At 34.3% G+C, this 20,818-nt stretch overlaps 1 protein-coding gene across 1 annotated transcript; it reads right to left on the reverse strand.

Annotated features, from left to right (window-relative positions):
• Positions 1-343: 343 nt before the first annotated feature.
• Positions 344-14,333, reverse strand: hdm (meiosis specific with OB domains hold'em). The gene is made up of 6 exons (XM_069845380.1): positions 14,152-14,333; positions 12,665-12,818; positions 10,770-10,961; positions 8,081-8,246; positions 5,868-6,051; positions 344-2,799 (listed from the first exon to the last, which is right to left on the reverse strand). Exons 1-6 carry the CDS (start codon positions 14,305-14,307, stop codon positions 2,611-2,613), a joined length of 1,041 nt encoding a protein of 346 aa, XP_069701481.1. The 5' UTR covers positions 14,308-14,333; the 3' UTR covers positions 344-2,610.
• Positions 14,334-20,818: the final 6,485 nt, after the last annotated feature.

Raw genomic sequence — 20,818 nt, forward strand, 5'->3', positions numbered from 1 at the left:
TGACACTAGGTACCTGATTTCACTTCCCTTCTGATGAAGACTATTTTAAGATTATCATTTTATTTTACAAATCCATCACCAGTTTAAACTTGCTAATGCACTGCAATGACCACACCATAAAATATGACACCGAGTTTTAAGTTTTATTATAGTCCATTTAAGTTCTAAATGCGTTGACAGCATGATCACAGTTTTATGTTGAAAATATAAGAAAGAAAATGTATCTTATGAAATAAGTAACTAATTATGAAACTCTTTACTGCTCTAGAGAAGTTTTTTTTTTTTCTAATGATAATTATATATTGATGCTGTTAAAAGAATTATAGACAAGTATACAATTTATACTGCCCTAATTGGTATCATGAAATAGTATAATTAATTAACATTAAATCTGTATTATTATAGAAATTACACAGAAATTCTAGACATACGAGGCATGTCTAAAAATATTAGTGATTTTAAAAGAAAATTTTTATCAAACTAATTTACATCTTAATATTTTCCCCAACTAAAAATGCCCCTTGGGAATGTACACAATAGTTTTTCAATCTTGGTAACAATTCTGGAAGTCTTGTTCCTTTATGATGTTTAGGACCTGTATTGTGACTTTTTTGTGTTTCTGTTCTGTAGTGGTGAACTTCCAGCTGCTATTTGATTATCATAAATAAAAAATTATCTCAAAGAGTCGATACGAACTGAAAGATAGATGAGGAAGTACTGGAATCTGCTTCTCTGCCAAAAACACTTTCATCGACAATAAGGTGCATCTGGGGATGCAAGATCTAAGAGGCAGAAATATCGGATCGCCAACACAATACCCTTTTCCTGAATTGGTCAAGAAACCTATGACATTAAGTTCGATTCACTATTTGGCGCTGTAATATAAATTCTTTGTGAACAATTTCGCGATAACAAAAGGATTATGAACCTGGATTTGCTCGTGTTTGGGTGATAATGATGTGTTTCACATTGGACTTTGCTGTTTTGTTTCCAGATTGTACCCATATGCTCATGATTCGTTACCTGTTACAGCTTTGTACAATGAAATTCGGTTCATTTGTCAAGCAATCCAACATTTTCTGGCTAATGGACAGGCAACATTTTCTGTTCTTCAGACAAGTTCATAGGCATCGTCTTTGAACAAATATTTTTCGTACCTGATTCTTCTATCAAAATTCGATATCCTTACTCATGGTTACCTCGTATGTATTCATGCTGTTAACCGTTTATCTTTTGCTAACATAGAACGCACTTTTGACACTGTCATCGGTGTTCAACATGGACAGGGGCAGGTATTTATGGAGATTAATTTTATCATTTGTGTTTTTTAATATTGGGGTTGGCGGAGATTGTTGGAGATAGATTTGTAGTCTTGCAGGAGATCAATGGAAATTTTGGAAAATACAATTATTTTGGAATTGGAGTATTAACTCAGTATGAATATTACTTTCCAAATAATTAACATTAAAGGTTCGTTGGATTCTGGTAAAGGTACGGTATGGCCAATAGACGATATTTGTTGGATTGAGACTGTATTTAACACACATTCATTAAAAACGAAAAAAACTTGCAGCCCTCAAATTAACACTTTCAAATTATTAGTGAAATGCTGAATTCTCCGTCTTTTGAGTTTACTAATGTAATCAGAACACCTGGAATACCATGTAATGTGGCGTACTTGGATATTATAACAAATTAAAGTAGAAAAAAACTCAGAATATGAAATTCGCTATAAAACAACGCAATAGTAATAATTCGCGAATGTGTTCATATTTCGCGATTTGTCGCGATTGTTTTATCCGCATATTATTAATCAGAATCACTTAATTCGTAAGGATTAGTAGAAATCTATTGCATACCTAACTATTTTGTCGTGATTTTCGCGATCTCCATAAATACCTGGTTCTGAACATGGACAACCAGCCAGGGAAACATCCATAGTTAAAGTTTTCTTGGCCTTCTTTGAAAACCTGTGCTGAAGACAAAGCAGCATCTTCATATGCTTTTTTTTTTTACATTTCAGCCATGTCTGAAGCAGTCCCTTTTCTTTTTTTTAAGTTCGATACAGGGTTGAATTGTATATCATTCAATATTTGTCTGCATTTTTTGTATGACTCAGGATTAGAACTCAGCACAAAACAACTAGACGTCCTAGCATTACTTACTGCTAAGGGGATTGTACTTGTTCTGGTTGTGTATCACTCCCCTTCTAACACAAAGGCATACTGTATGTAGAAGCAGTATTGCTACATCGAGCACAAGAATTTCATTGTCATTATTTTTAAACATACCTCGTATATAAAATCATTTCATAAAATGTACACCATACAAATCACTTCATTGCATTTTAAATAATTGTGAGAATATAATTATAAACTGCAGATTAATCTTGTGAAGAAATAAGTAATCATTATAACTGTATTAACAATAATTAACTGTAACTCATGTAATTATCAACTATAGATTCATCTGCTAGTGAAGTAAAAAGTGCCAATTATAATTACAGTATATTAAAAATACCGAACTGGAACCCAATTAATATCAACTGCGATTCAATTGCTGATGAAAAAAATGGTTACAGCTGTACTAAAAATAGCAAGATGAAATTGATCAGTATACTGGAAGGCAAGCAGCCACTTCTAAAGGATCTGCCACAGTGCACGAAAGCAATGATATCAGAGGACGTGGACGATCTGGTGTGCCACATAACACCAGGACTCTGGCAGCACAGCGCTCAAGAAGAAACTTCCATTTCATCTGTGTTTTCACGTCAATGGGCAGATCGACAAATTCATCAACCTGAGAGGAAAGAAAAGAATTGTAAGAACACCAGTCTGTTTGTACATATTTGTTACATTGCATATTGCAGAGATTATTTTACATGGTGAGATGATACAATTTCTAATTAACTAATAGAAAAGAATATGGAATAAGCTGTTTCCTATTTTAGTTACACTCATGTTCTTTGGCTGTAGAAACTAAGAAAAACGAGGAAATACGCGGAAGAATAGTAGTGTATTTGAGGTAAAGAATCCTAGATGTCATACATTTCTAGAGATTGATTAAATTTTCGAGATGCGTTAAGACGAATTGTTCTCATTTTGCCAGTTATTTGCACCATTTCTTTATACTTCTTTCCATAAAAAAAAAAAACACGTCTACAGTGATGAATTCAGGGGGTGGCCCAGGGGAGTCCCCCTAGGGATTTCAGACTCTTTTTATCTAATATAATTTAAACAATGTTATATCTCAATTTGATACGACTTTTCAGTACTGTAACTAAAATAAAATCTGTTATGTAGATTTTCAGGTAGTTGTTTCCTTGAAGATTGGTGGTCTGCAGGCCAATCTTGATTGGTTGAAATTTAAACTATCTGAATTTTCGGTCTCAATTGTTACAAAGAAGTCAGGTGTGTTTTGTTTTTGTTGGCGTAGTTTTCAGTGTTAGTTTTAATAATTTTTGTTTACTAAAATAGTTCTAGCCTGTATAGTAAATATAAGTATTTCAGTGTACAATAGCAAAACAAGAGACATTGTTTACTTTTCTTATAAAGAAAATACTACCTATTGAGGAGTCAATGGAAAGTGCATCTGTTGCATTAATGAAGAAAACTCTCGATTTGCTTTAAGTGAAAGAGAAATCTGTGAACCAGTAATTCCTTCTGTGTTACCTTCATCTAGTGATGAAACAGCAAATAAAATGGTTGGACTCGAAATTAATTACAAAAAACGATGGGAAACTAAATATAATTGGATGTATTTCGATCGTACTCGGGGTGGTGCACTTTGTAAATTGTGTTAAATGCATTTAAAAAATGAACTCGAAGTTTCTAAAAAAAATACAGGTAGGGTATTCATATCAATGCCCTCTTAAAACTTCAGAAAGCTACTGGAAGATGCATTCGTCTGATGAGTAATTATTACTTGTAGATCTACTAAATTTAGGCAGTTTATGTAAAAGAGATACTTAACACCAGCTTTATGGTACAATTTTACACACAAAGATAGTTCATATTCGCCATGTTTTACATAACAATATTAACATTTTTAAGTTGATGCTTTTATTAACATTTAGTAGGCTCTGATATTTAAAACAACAAAACTAATTAAAGCTCTATTTTTTAAATTTACACCATTTTTGTATGTTCCCCCTTATAGGCCTATAGATTGCTTCTGCTGTTAAGTGAGATCTGAATTATTGTTCTTTGCTGTTGGTTCTACCTCTCTCCTACTTCTGAATCACGAATGTTTAAACGAATTCTAGGAATGTTTGTTTTATTCACAAAATCTTAACCAAGAACAACAATATATTTTTAAGCAATATTTTCATAATTTTTTTTTCTGTGGCACATTTCATTCTGCCATTTTGTCAACAAATGAATGCAGCCTTGTATTAAAACGTGTAAATTGTAAAAAGATGAACAATGATGCTGAACATGCTACATATCTGTATACCACTCTTTTCGTGTTTTATATCATGAGCCCGGATTATAAAACTTAAATATAGGTATATATAATTTTTATGTAACACTGACAAATTGGCAATAATACCGAAATCTTGAAATTTTAAAACAAATTTTCCTTAAAAAGTAAGACCACTTTCACAGGACTACATATAGAGTGATTCATTTCATTGCAAACCCAGCATTCTTCCATCTTTCCTATTTTCTGCCTTCCTCTTTGTCTCTGCATATGATCCATGTGTCTTAATGTCGTCTATCATCTGATGTCTTCTTCTGACCCAAACTCTTCTCCCGTTCACTATTCCTTTTAGTGCAACCTTCAGCAGGCAGTTTCTTCTCAGCCAGTGTTCCAACCAATTCCTTTTTCTCTTCCTAATCAGTTCCAGCATCATTCTTTCTTCACCCACTCTTTCCAACACAGCTTCATTTCTTATTTAGTCTATCCATTTCACATACTCCATTCTTCTCCATATTCACATTTCAAATGTTTCTAGTCATTTTCACTTCATTTCGTCGTAATGTTCGTATTTCTCCCCCATACAATGCCACACTGTACACAAAGCACTTCACTAGTCTCTTTCTTAGTTCTTTTTCCAGAGGTCCGCAGAAGATGCTTCTTTTTGTATTAAAAGCTTCCTTTGCCAGTGTTATTCTCCTTTTTCCTTCCTGGCAGCAGCTCATGTTACTGCTTACAGTACATCCCAAATATTTCAAGCTGTCCACTTGCTCTACTGCCTCGTTTCGAATTCGCACGTTTACTTTCTTTATTTTTCTTCTGATAATTGTGGTCTTAATCTTGTTTGCATTTATCTTCATCCCATACTGCTCACAGATGTCATTTAGCTCCAGTAGCATATTCCTTAGTATCATCTTCTTTTCTGCTATCAATGCCATATCATTAGAAAATCTTATACAAATTATTATTCTTCCTCCTACTATCACCCCTTCCATGTTCTGAAAAAAGTTCTTCACTAAATCCTCCAAATAGATGTTGAACAAGGTACGTGATAAAGGGCATCCTAGTCGTTCTCCTCTCCCTATTTCACTTCCTTGTGAGAAATAGTTACGTGTATATATTTATTTCGTTAGAATCTTATAAAATTTCATATTGTGAAATTGCGTAAATATCTGTTAGTTTCGTCTTTATATAAGAACACTGTGTCCCCTAATGTGACTCGCTAGTATGAACTATAAAATTCAATCAAAATCAGATTTATTTGATGAATTATGTCGAAAATGTTTACACAAAATAAAATCCATTAAACAGAACACGGTAGTTAAAAAAAAATTAATGTGGTGAAAACAGCCCCTAATGCATGATGTGATAATGTGTGAAACAGACCTGTACTAGCATGAACTTTTCTTGACATATTTTATAATGGAATATATTTTGTGCTTGCTTACTTTGTATCCAATAATACGTTCAGCTGTAATTCCTGTGAGCCGAATGTTTTCAAGAGTACCAGTATGATCAGATAAACTGACACGTAAATCGAAGATTACATCGTACTGTGGTATCTCTGCTCCAGAACCGATTGGACACTCCAGATTCAGGCACACATCTTCCACTGGCAGCTGGCACTGAGTGCTAAAATAAAAGTTACGAGTATTTAAAATTCTTCCATTATGCTCTTACTTGAATAAGCATATAAGTATACTGGATGACTTACTTTTGAAGACTCTGGCTATATAAACAATTGAAACAAGATAAGGGGTGGTTACAAATTTATACAGTTGAATCTCCTTATCACATTAAAAAGGAGCAGGAGCTGGGGGAACATGTTGTGTCTTTTCATTTTACCATTCCGGAGGAGAATATGTAACATATTTTGAAAGAGAAGTTACTGCTATTTATATATATTTGCAAAACCTCTTACATACAGTAGATTAAATAGATTTCAAAATGCTATCATATTATCACATTCAAAGGCAACCATACAAACTGTAATTTCACAACAGTCTACAAAAAGGGCTAAAATTCAGAATTGTAAGAAAATGGTCTATTACCTAACTAAACTACAAAAAAAATTTTGTTACAGTGGATTCCTTCCCATTGTGACATAAAGAGAAATGAAACAGCAGACTTTTCGACTAAAAAGGGCACTGAAACGTTGGTCACCTAGTAACAGACTTCCATTTTATTCTATAAAACAACTAATCAAAAGTAAATTTAGATCTGCCCAAATACAACAAAATTCGGATAGAGCTAAAGATCAATCAATATTCTTAATGTAGCCAGCTGTTTGCTGACAACATGATGTCCACTGTAGTCTATTCAGTTGTTTTTCCCGATGGTTGCAAGAAGGACAAAAGCGTTTGCAGGCAGACAGCCTGTTTTAAATCAGAATCAGGAAAATTGTCCTGTTGAATGCTTCATTTTATGTGCCAACTGGGGGTTCCCACTTCAGAGTTTGGACATATCATCCATTGTTCAACAGTATTTGAAGAAAGGTGTTGTGGAGAAAATATTTAAAGATAAGGCCAGGAATGGAATGGTTTCATTGTTTCATGAAACACCATCCTGAACTAACAGTGAAATTTGCCCAGAATATTAGAGATCAAGGACTGCTTTGACACGAGAATCTTTGCAGGGATACTTTGACAATCTTCAGATGTCACTGGAAGGTGTTCCACTTTCTCAAATCATCAACTATGATGACACTAGAGCTAAAGATAAAGCCTGGGAAATTTTATTGACTAGCCCTGAGATAATCTCCCAACGGCCACACAAATCTGCTGTTGCGATGTTCAGGTTGATAACAGGTCATGATTATTTGGTAAGCAACCTGCATAAGATTGGAATTTCCTAGACAACTGCCTGTGTATAGTATGATGCAAATGAAGAGATGTGCATGGAACACATCAAAAGATGCACAGCATTGCTGCAAGGCATTGGACCAACAACATTTTTGCAAACTGATTAATACCAGTTATTATACACAAGTGTACTGCTTTTGCCAATGTGCAACACCTACTATTTGCCAATGTTTCTTCTTCTGTCCCTCTAGCGAGCTGTCCAGCTGGCTTGGACTATCTCGTGATCTGCATTTAGTATAATGTCGTTAAATAACCAATTAAAACATATCTCCGCAATATTAGTTTTTCTATGTTCGTATCGTAAGGCTAATACTTAAATAATAATCCGTGGCGCTATAGCCCGTGAAGGGGCCTAGACTGACCAGCCGGCTGCTGGCCTCACTTCCACATGCCGAAGCAGAGGTGGACGATCATCCAACCAGAATGGAGGTATCGTGTGGTTAGCACGATGATCCCCTCAGCCATTATAGATGGTATTCGCAACCAGATTTCGCTACCTATCGTAGCTCCCCAAGTGCATCACGATGCTGGGTGGGCACCGGTCCCATACAGTGGCCGAAATTTCATGAGAAAATTTCTTCCCCCATGAGGACTCGAACCAGTGCGCATTCCGTAATGCGAGTCCGAGGTGGGATGCCTTAGACCGCGATGCCAAGGAAAGGAGGAAAAGAAATGCTGAGTCTTGGTTCTTATTGGTAGATAATTTTTGTACCTACTTCAAACATATACGATTTTTAGCTACCACAATTAAATACCATATGCGATGAGAAAATTATTGCTGTTGAAGGGATAGAACATACCATTTCTTGGTGGTGAGCTTGGAACATCCGTCCAGGTCATATTGGGTGAGTAGACAATAGAGAAGTGCAGTAAACTGAGAGTCATCACCGCCCGAGTTATCAGAACTGCCTGCATCAGCTCTGTCCAACACTTGCTGCACAGTCATCACGTTGTTAATTGTGCTTGCTGCAATGCAAGAGATGGTGAATGGAAATATCATTATAACATTATAGCTAATAATGCAAAAATATCGTACCTTTATGTTGTATTATTACAGTACTAGTACAAGAGATCAGGATTCTAATCTTCGCAAGTCTAGATTAAATTTGTGAAGGACAGAGATAGTGTTCAGGCAGATTTTCTTGGATACTCAAGTTTCCACCCTCATAATTTCACAAATTCTCCATAATTTACAATAGTTCTTACCAGCACTGCAAAGAGCAATGGTAAACTGCTCTATTATTTCATTCTTTTTCAATCAGTTACCAGTAGGGCTCGAAATTGATGTTCTCACGAACTGGAGCGCTCTGTTATTTTCGTGGACATGGTGCTGTTGATGATGACAATGACGGAATTATTGACCAGTGAGATTACGCTGAATATTACGTGAAATATTTACATACACATCAATTAATATAACAATTTCGGACACACATGTCTTCGGAAATTTTCATGCCTTTATCATATTTACACAGAACAGCAGCAACTACATTCAGTCAAAAAAAAAAAAATACACACATCAACGCATATATTATTAGGCTTACTAATGAAAGAACATTATATTCGGACCTACACTTAGCCTATGACTATCATCTTTGTTTTGCAGTCAGGTCGCAGTTTAAACAATAATATTCATAGACATTCTTAGCGCCGGCTTCCAGTGGATTATCAGCGAACTACCGGTAACGTTTTTTGTATTCATAAACCAGTGTTAGTGATATGATATGATATGATATGATATGATATGATATGATATGTGATATGATATGATATGATATGATATGATATGATATGATATGATATGATATGATATGATATGATATGATATAGATAATGATATGATATTTGATATTGATAATGATATGATATGGTATACCAGTATGATATGATATGATATTTGATATTGATAATGATATGATATGGTATACCAGTATGATATGATATGGTATACCAGTATGATATGATATGGTATACCAGTATGATATGATATGATATTTGATATTGATAATATGATATATGATATGATATGGTATACCAGTATGATATGATATATGATATAATATAACAGTATGATATGATATATAATATGATATGATATGATATGATATGATATGATATGATATGATATGATATGATTCCTGTACAAGTAATCAGTCGATACCCAGTGCTAGTTCAGCACGCTCGTAGTGCAGGCTAGCGAAATGTCTATGCATAGCACCCTAAGAAATTCGACTCGCTGTTTAGCAATGGCCTATGACATCTGATCATTAGCTCGATGTTCAACAAGACAGAGTTATTAGTAGCGATTTGTGGACTCATGTCATATACACATCTGATCATTAGCTCGATGTTCAACAAGACAGAGTTATTAGTAGCGATTTGTGGACTCATGTCATATACACATCTGATCATTAGCTCGATGTTCAACAAGACAGAGTTATTAGTAGCGAATGTCATATATACATCTGATCATTAGCTCGGTGTTCAACAAGACAGAGTTATTAGTAGCGATTTGTGGACTCATGTCATATACACATCTGATCATTAGCTCGATGTTCAACAAGACAGAGTTATTAGTAGCGATTTGTGGACTCATGTCATATACACATCTGATCATTAGCTCGATGTTCAACAAGACAGAGTTATTAGTAGCGATTTGTGGACTCATGTCATATACACATCTGATCATTAGCTCGATGTTCAACAAGACAGAGTTATTAGTAGCGATTTGTGGACTCATGTCATATACACATCTGATCATTAGCTCGATGTTCAACAAGACAGAGTTATTAGTAGTGAATGTCATATATACATCTGATCATTAGCTCGGTGTTCAACAAGACAGAGTTATTAGTAGCGATTTGTGGACTCATGTCATATACACATCTGATCATTAGCTCGATGTTCAACAAGACAGAGTTATTAGTAGCGATTTGTGGACTCATGTCATATACACATCTGATCATTAGCTCGATGTTCAACAAGACAGAGTTATTAGTAGCGATTTGTGAACTCATGTCATATACACATCTGATCATTAGCTCGATGTTCAACAAGACAGAGTTATTAGTAGCGATTTGTGGACTCATGTCATATACACATCTGATCATTAGCTCGATGTTCAACAAGACAGAGTTATTAGTAGCGATTTGTGGACTCATGTCATATACACATCTGATCATTAGCTCGATGTTCAACAAGACAGAGTTATTAGTAGCGATTTGTGGACTCATGTTATATACACATCTGATCATTAGCTCGATGTTCAACAAGACAGAGTTATTAGTAGCGATTTGTGGACTCATGTCATATACACGGCAAACTCACACACCTTGGAAGAACTGAAACTTAATATCCGTCAGAAAATTGCCATTTTTCAACGAGAACTAAAATGAGTAATGTATGGTTTCTTAAAGAGGTGTCAAAAATGTGTGAACAACAAAGGGACTACAGTTTCAGCACATCATTCCCATAAAATTGATAACTTACGATCAGGAATAGAGCTTGCAAGTTGGGCCAGAATAGCCGTAGGTCTGAGGGGAGCAGAACGAGCATAGATCCTCAGAGCTGCGGCTTCAGGAATATCAGGGTCTTCTGTCACAATGGAGCACATCGACTCTGATGCAGCCATTCCACGGCGAAATGCATTCCATTCTAGACGCATGTCCGCAAGGAATAGAACTGAAAAAATATGATACACCATTACTAGAGATGTTGTTGAAGCAGGTATTCTTAGACATTGAGACCTATGTTAGAATTTGCCGGGTTGCACCACTTGGTTAAATTATTATTAGTATTATTATTATTATTATTATTATTATTATTATTATTATTATTATTATTTTTATTATTATTATTATCATCATCATCATCATCATCATCATCATCACAATTATTATAAAATAGAGCATACTAGCCATACCAACACACAAAACATCAGTGATTCATCATCAGTCATCGTACACAAGTTCGGTATTGCGCTTGTGGAATACCCTACCCAGTGAAATCAGAGACTGTCGGAATTTAACAGTATTCAAGAACAAACTTAATAAGCATTTTGAGAAATGTATGTTTTTTTTTTAATCCAATGCCATCAGGTTGTCTTTTCGACATTTCTGGTCTTCTCTCCTGGCAGTGGTTTAGTTGTAACCCACTTCTGAGGTTGGGGCACCTGGAAGGCGGAGTTACATTACCCCCATGACACGATAGGATGATTATGATAATGTGGTGCCAGGAGAGGTCTTAAATCTTGACTTAACTAAATTCCAGGTCATGGACGACCGGGAATCGAACCCGGGACCTCATGAACTTTAGCCAGAAGCTCTGACCACTAGACCATGAGGCTGGTCTGAGAAGTGTATGTACAATACACTAAACTGAATATTTTAACTTCACTGTAAGTGTTTCGAAATTGTTACTGTTTTGTTTCTCTTGAAATTTATACAATCAGTTACCTGTACATATTTTCTTTTAATCAATAAATTTGTTAAGCAGTTAATATATTATATTAGTACTTTTTGTACCTATTGTGATTTTATCTTTATAATTGCATTTTTTTCTTTCCTTTGCTTTTTTGCATTAGTGTGTGTGTGTGTTTTTTGTATTTATATTTGTACTTTTATTTCTCTTCTTATTTACTTCTATTTTTTTTTCTGGTAGTGTGAAAGAAAAGACCTGATAGCCTTACCTCCATCAGATTAAATAAATAAATAAATAATGTTAAAATGATAGCTGATGAAACAGAATTAACTTTTGAAAAACTTTCCAATCATTATCTTTGTGGACTGACCAGGATTTGAATCTGGTCTATTTCTGAAAGTTTTAACATTTATTTATATATTTGTTTGTTTCTTTGTTTATTCGTTTATATTTATTTGTTTATTTATTTACTTACTTACTTTACTTACTTACTTACTTTACTTACTTACTTTACTTACTTACTTAATTACTTACTTACTTAATTACTTACTTACTTACTTACTTACTTACTTACTTACTTACTTACTTACTTACTCACTTACTCACTCACTCACTCATTCATTCATTCATTCATTCATTCATTTATTTATTTATTTATTTATTTATTTATTTATTTATTTATTTATTTATTTATTTATTTATTTATTTATTTATTTATTTATTTATTTATTTATTTATTGCCTTGACCTTAGTTCCTGGACGAGCTTTACGTTACTTTTCAAGATATGTTCATCATAAGATTGTCTGTCACACAGAGTCGCAAACATCATTAAAAGAGCATTCAGTCAATTCACAATATATATTTATGTATAAAGCTACTAATTTACTGTATTTTTTTGCATGATTATCAGTACCTACTGAAGTACACTGGATAAGCAGTAATAAGCAATGATGACAAAGCATACCAGTTTCACGAGGTTTCCAATTGTCGGCTCGACTTATGGTCTCAGAATTCCATAAGGAAATAGGTAACCCAGTATTTGTCTGATCGAACACCATAATATCTCGGCAATCTGTATCACGACCAGTCTTTGTATGGATATGCTTAATGGGTCCAACCTGAGAAATGGAGAGAAACATTACACAATACACTAAATTTAAATTGGCAAAAGAGACACTTAAAACCAGTAGAAATAAGAATACGTAAGATTCATCTGATATATTGACTGTGAGATAACAATAAGCCACTCTTTTGTTGAAATCAGTATTTCACAATATAAATAGTGTCGTAAATCTGAAGATTTAAAAATTATATATTTGATATTATTATGATGATGATTTTATTAATGACCGTTATCATCCAAACATGTATTAGGCATGTATTAAACAACAACAGTAATAATAATAATAATAATAATAATAATAATAATAATAATAATAATAATAATAATAATAATAATAATGATACTTAAAAATTGCTTTTAGAGAACCCAGACGGTCATTGCCGCCCTCACATAAGCCCACCATTGATCCCTATCCTGAGCAAGATTAATCCAGTCCCTAGCATCATATCCCACCTCCCTCAAATCCATTTTAATATTATTCTTCCATCTACTTCTCGGCCTCCTCAAAAGTCTTTTTTCCTCACGTCTTCCAACTAACACTCTATACGCATTTCTGGATTTACCCATACGTGCTACATACCCTGCCCATCTCAAACGTCTGGATTTAATGTAAGTGAAGAATACAATGCGTGAAGTTCTGTGTTGTGTAACTTTCAATAATAATAATAATAATAATAATAATAATAATAATAATAATAATAATAATGTTATTAAACATTAGACGAATGATTTATGGAATTGTTTTAAATCTTTAAATGCTCTCCTGTAAAATTTTTAATATAGACAGAGAAACAAAATTCAGATGGCCCAAATTTTGTACTATTATGTTGTAGCGAGCTCTTCGTATTCAATTTCTTGCATTCAGGTTGAAACTTGGAAGATTATGTAATGGAATAATTTTGCTCTATTCTTTATTGTTTATTCACTGACTGATTTCCAATGGGCATCAGACATATTGGTCATCCGGAACTTTCTACTAGTCTGGCAGTGTTGAATTATATTATATTACTCTGTAAAACTGGAATTCTTTACCTATGTTCATACAGTGATAGGCAAGGTTGATGACCAGCAGAACTGTTTTTACGAAATGATCAGTAAATTCTTTCTAGAAACCTTTGATTAAGGAAGGGATACGGTTTTTTAAGATTACAGAACATTTGACTTTATTTCTCTTATGAAGGTAGTTATGCTAAGAAATTTTACATTAATTACATAAATTTATTTTAGGAACTTCTGGAGTTGGCATTGATGCTTCGGTTAGATCAAATGAACTTCCTTTCTCACAGATACTTTAATCCTATGAAATGATAAAGAATAAAATTACTCACGTCACGAACAGCTACCAGTAGATTCACAAATTCACCCCGAATACTGGTCCCATTGTAATATACATCAGCTATTGTGAAAAAGTCGCCAGAAGGCTTTGTAGGAAAGTGCAAGTATGAAATGAAGGCGACAATGTCGTCTGCTTCATGATGCACCATGACAGATTGGTTTTCTCCCAATGTTAGTTGAAATTGGCTAAATAAAAAAGAACACAGTTTTTTGTCAATATAAGTGCATGCCAGTTTTCGTAATAAATTAACAAAACCTTATTAAAACATTTTTATTATTTTTTAGATATTCCCTTTACACGACATAAAAGCACATCCAGTGAATAAAGGCAGAGCTCCATGCTTTCTTGACTGGTACTCTTGTAGAAAGAGATGATGTGTCAGCACCACATTCTGATTAGCTTTTACCTTGGGAAGGACCCGTACTCAATTTGATAGGAGACTGAGTGGATCCTAGGACTATTCTGAAGTTTGACAACGAGAAAAATCCCGCCACCACACGAGGAGAACTCTGTGACCTTCCAGTCCACAGCCAGTTACCTTATCAATTGAGCTACTCGGCTGCCTTTGAAAACAATTACGACATTCAAATAGCTACCGTAAAGTGGGGTGACTTTGAATGCCGAGGTGACTTTGAACAGTAATTTAGCACCCTTCTAAATTAAATGCTGTACCCTATTTCGAAAAAACTGAACTAATTTATTGACAACTTAAACAGTTTTTTCGCAATTGGGTACAGAATTTAATTTAGAAAGGAGCTAAATTATTGTTCAAAGTCACCTCAGCGTTCAAAGTCACCCCGCTTTACGGTATTGTATTACATTGTGTAAAATTATTGACATACATAAATTTACGTCATTTCAAGAAATACTAAATTATTAATTTACAAAACACTTATAAGACCAGTGGTGGCTTATGTACCTGAAACCTGGACTTTTACTAAGTCTGATGAAGGAAGACTGGATATATTTGAGAGAAGAATTGTTAGATGCATCTTTGGGGCTGTGGAAGGAGGAGGTCAATGGAGAAGGCGGTACAATTTTTAATTACCGGTATGTCAATTGTACAAGGGACTAGATATCCTAATTAAGTTCTTATTGCAATGTACGGAAGTATATATATTTCCATGTAGAAATTCTGCGTCATCACATGATGAAGGATGGGTGGACTGGAGAAAAATTCTCTCTGGTACGGGATTTGAATGCAGGTTTTCAGCTCTACGTGCTGATGCTCTAATCCACTAAGCCACATCAGATTCCCATTTCGATGCCGGATTGAATCCTTTCAGTTTAAGTTTCACCTCTTAGGTTCCTTCTTAACTTAAACTGAGAGGATTCAAACCGGGATCGGAATGGGAATCCAGTGTGGCTTAGTGGATAGAGCATCAGCACGTAGAGCTGAAAACCCGGGTTCAAATCCCGGTGCCGAAGAGAATTTTTCTCTGTTCCACTCATCCTTCATCATGTGATGACGCAGAATTTCTACATGGAAATATATATGTAATAAATGGTATGCGAAAATAATCACTTAGTGATTTAAGACGGTGCTTATACCGTCAGACCCTGGCCACTTAGTCACTCGTAATGAGTGCATCTCTGTACATAGTGTGTTGGTCATTGTGCCATTGTCATACATCTATGACGCAGTGCATGTGGGTTGGCCACTAGAGGGAACCTAAGAGGTGGAACTTAAACTGAGAGGATTCAATCCGGCATTGGAATGGGAATCTGGTGTGGCTTAGTGGATAGAGCATCAGCACATAGAGCTGAAAAACCAGGTTCAAATCCCAGTGCCGGAGAGAATTTTTCTCCTTACCACACATCCTTCATCATAGTTAAGTTCATTAAACTTAATGGACTCAAATGGGTAGGTCACATAATACGAATGAATAATGATAGAATTATTAGAAGAATTTTTAAAACAAAACCAGTTGGCAAGAGAGGAATTGGGAGACCTAAATTGAGATGGGAGGACAGAATCTGCCAAGATGTTAAACTGCTTGGAGAAAGAAACTGGGAAAGCAAAGCTCTTAATAGAGAGGAATGGAAGAAATTTCTGGGGAAGGCCAGTGCTGTCGAGCTATTGATGATGAAATTTATGTCATACAACTTATAAATGAAGTCTGATGTCTTATTTTTTTGGTTCATCAAGAAATGCCTTTGTGTGCAATTGGGAGGACAAAAATGTTCGTTCTTGTTTGGATGCATAATAAGTTATTTAATTTATACCGGTATCTATATATATATATATATATATATATATATATATATATGTTTTGGAGTAATGGTTGAAGAAAATAAAATGTAAAGAGGAATGTAATTAGTTACATAATAAAAATAAATTGCTACACATCTTTCAAGATAATGTGTTTCTCCACTTCTGGACTTCAACGGACAAAAGGATACAAACTCCCAAACATGCTCACACTTTAACTTATCTTTGAAAGAAGTGAGATAAGAACATGTTTTTTTTTTCTTTTCCTTAAGGCTACTGTATAATACAGTTCGGTTATGTGTCTGTTTACTAACCTAATAGTCATAACATGATTGGTTGGGTTCATTTGGGTTGGTTGGTTGGTTGTTTGTTTGATTGGGGTGAGTTGGTTTGATATGGTTTGGTTTGGTTTGGTTGGTTCTTTGTTCTATTTCGTTTGTTTTGGCTTATTTGGTTTGTTTGTTTTTTCACTTTTTTTTTTCCGATATTCTTTTGTCAAATTTTCTAAACTTAAAATAATTTCTTCTATCCAAAGATTGACATCTTTATCTATCCTAATAAAATGAATATATCTTTTACTTACATTTTATATTAATTATTTTTTTTATATAACTTACTGACCTACTATACTAACCTTGTAACAGACGGAGAAAATCTCGTTTTCTCTGATTCATGACTACGGAGAGATATTTTTGGTTTTGAGATTGACACTGAAAAATGAATATATTGTTAAACAATTTTATGTAAGTAATAAAAAACATTGAAATATGTTCAGGTTACTGTTATCTAGTATAATATTACATTAAATTAGTTGTTTGAAATCCCTGAAGGCGAGATTACCATACAGAAAATAGTTAAGAAGCAGCGCAACTAAGGTCCTGCTTCAACTACTGTGGAATGGCTTCTATCAAAGGCTACTTCAGACAGGAGCTCCTAGCCAGATGGAAGCTTGCAAAGGCTGCTTGCAATCCAAAAAATGTTTCATTGTCTAGCAGCGCTAATGAATTACTAACAATAAAAAACAGAGAGTTAGGATGACAATGGGACTATTAATGGGTGATACAACCATTAAGTATTAGGTCTTATTTCAGTAGCAACTCCGGTCCAAGGCTCTATAACAAGATAAGAGTTAAATTACCAAACATTCAATTTATTAATGCTCCTTATTTTAAAAACAATTAAAAATTGTTGTTTAGGGAGGCAATATAAAGTTTCAGTTACTGTGATGTCCGTGTTTTTAGTTTTCTCTTTTTACATTTTATGTCTTGTTAATTAATTAAATATTTGTTTTAAAATTTTGTGGAATGCCCCCTGAATATCGGTATGAGTATGTACTCCTTCTGGAGATGCTAGAGTGATTTTTATATATAAACAAAAAAATGTATCCTTATTCTAGCAATAAAAAATTATTATTATTATTACAATCTATACAAAACTAGAAAGGTATTGACAGTTCTCTCTCACACACGCGGGAAAAGCGCGACATTGTGAAGTTGTGCGGTGCGACTAATAGAGCCACCTATCTGCTATGTCGGAATTGAGCAGTGGTCGGGAACTCGTAAATTTGTATCATACGGACTCTATGACTACACAAATATTATAATAATAATAAAAGAGTGAGTGAATGCGAATATTGTACATAGTGTGCAAGCGATATGTAAGCTTAGTATAGACCGTAATCAAGATTTCATGCTATAAATTTGAAGTTATAAAGGAAAGAGTTCTTAGCTGCATGGACTACCTTACATCAGCTAACAATGTATCGTGGAGAAGTGTCAGGCCTACATAAATCTGAGTATCATAAAGTGGCGAACAGTACAAAAAATAGTGAGGCGTGTAGTATAGCATATTATATTAGTATCAGTAATAATGAGGCGGAATCAATTAGGTCTATTTCATTCTATAACTTAAATAAGGCGAAAGGTGATGGTGATACTATTTCTGACGATCTTACAAAAAGTATAAGAAATTAATAGCTTCGCAGTCATATCACTAAATGAAGTTACATTTCTCAAAATATGGGCATTCATTTTAAAAATTCATGTATGCAATATTATTGACTTTTCGAGGTATATGCATATTTAAGTAAAAGTTTGTTATATAGAACTATGAAGAAAGATTAAAAACAACATTTTCTCCATTAACATCTTGCAGTCATTGATTTTTTTTTTTAATATTTAAAACCTAAATTCTTTACGATAGTGTGCAGAGAAGAAACATTGTTGTGCAAGATTCCGCATCTCATAGCATCTTTTTTAACATAGTCGGTATTACAAACACACATGCCGCCAGAATAACTACGAAAACAATAGTCACGACAGAACACCAATATCTGATGCGACACAGAAACGAAAATTCAATTCTTCCAAACAAAACAGCTAGCTACCACGTGCTCGCTATGAAACAACCAGCAATGCCGACCTGTCACCATAGACTCTGATAGGCTAGTTTGAGCGGTTGCCATGGTGATGCCTTGAAGCAGTGAACTGTCAATACCTTTCTAGTTTTGAACAGACTGTATTATTATTATTATTATTATTATTATTATTATTATTATTATTATTATTATTATTATTATTATTATTATTATTATTATTATTTGTTTGTTATTGAACCCTCAAAGAAGAGAGAGCTTCGATTGTTACGAGATATAAACGAGTATATTACCTTCTATGCCTTTGTTGTTATCATATTTGTAAATGATACAGAAGCCTGAGGAGTTGGTTTTGAAGCCCATGCATTTGGAAAACATGGAAGTATTAGTCTAGCAGCAGAAATTGTACTGAACCTAATTCCTTAGACCTACAAAATCAGCAAGAAGAGAAATAATCTATGCCTCGTTAGAGCAGCTTGTGTGCTCACTTAGGTAAATCCCCTGTAGAGGGCATGAAGGCGAGTAGGAGTCATGGAGGTAAAGCTCCATGCTTTGGGACCTCGGCAGTAGAATGTGGTGGTGTGGTCGGCACCACGCTTCAGCCACTGAGAAATACTGAGTACTCTATTTGACTGAACCCTGGAGCTACACTGTAAGTTTCTGAAACGAGAAGATTGCCGCCACTACCCATGGTTGATCCTGGGATCTTCAGTTTTGTCTGTATTACTAATACTATAACAGAAGTCTATAAAATTTTTCTTTCGTTTTCAGAGACCTTGAATTAATTGTAACTTGTTATGATCCCATTCCATACCAAATGAAACAATACAGCACACCAACATGCAAGATTTTTATTCACTAAAAAATGGATATATAGAGTAAAATTTACATCAAAGTTTCAAGCTGTTATTATAACTGAAGTCAATACATAGGATTTAAAAATTTCTTAGCGTCATATAGCATATGCCGAACTAATTTTACACGAAATTATGAATCTCTAATATGGAAAATCAGAAATATGAAATTTGGTAAATAGAATTAATTTATTCTACAGAAGGCATTGCTGTAAATTAAACAAATATAACTATTCAGAAGTGACTATTATATGGTACCCATTTCTGCTGAAAACAATTGAAAACAGTATAGAATTAATTTTTAATACCGAAACATTTATCTTAAATAAATGAATGCCATATTTTTATTTGATAATTATAATGAACTTTTGCTCTGTTCTAATAAACTTAATTATGATGTGAAGTATCCACAGTTAATTCCCGATTTACCACGAAAATCGTCTGTAGCTGCATTTAGATTGGCAACAGGCCATGATTGTTTGGCCAAACACCTGCATAGAATTGGAATATATCAGTCCCCTAACTGCCCATTGTGCAACTCAAACCAAGAAATGGATTCGGAACACCTCAAAATCTGTGCTTCAGTGGCTGGCCATGATAATATCTTTGAAAAATATTGGAGTGCAAGAGGTCAAATGACTTTATTGTCAAACGCCTGGCATTAGAAAACAACAACAACATACGGTAATGTGAAGTTACGCAGCTCTCCACAATTGTTAATATTTTTTTTTATTTCGTTATTTAACGACGCTGTATCAACTACGAGGTTATTTAGCATCAATGAGATGGTATTTTGCGAGATGAGGCCGAAGATACGTCATCGATTACCTGGCATTCACCTTACAGTTGGGTAAAACCTCGGAAAAACCCAACCAGGTAATCAGCCCAAGTGGGGATCGAACCCGCTCGCGAGCGCAACTTCAGACCGGCAGGCAAACGCCTTAGCTGACTGAGCCATGCCGGTGGTCAATTGTTAATATCTACTACGGTATTTATTACCAGTATCAGCTAACATGATCAGTTGTGTTATATGTACTTATTTCTAGCTACTTGCTTATTATTATCATCATATGTTAAGCATTATCAACATTAAGATTACAGTTAATTTTGTGTTGTTCGTTTCGTGTTTATTGAATACAATAGTCAGTTACTGTGTGGATATCTTACAAAATGAAGAAATTTTTATATCTGAAAAGTGTATACTGTATTTTGATTATTG

This window comes from Periplaneta americana, chromosome 14, assembly GCF_040183065.1.
Source record: "Periplaneta americana isolate PAMFEO1 chromosome 14, P.americana_PAMFEO1_priV1, whole genome shotgun sequence".
Lineage (NCBI taxonomy): Eukaryota > Metazoa > Arthropoda > Insecta > Blattodea > Blattidae > Periplaneta > Periplaneta americana.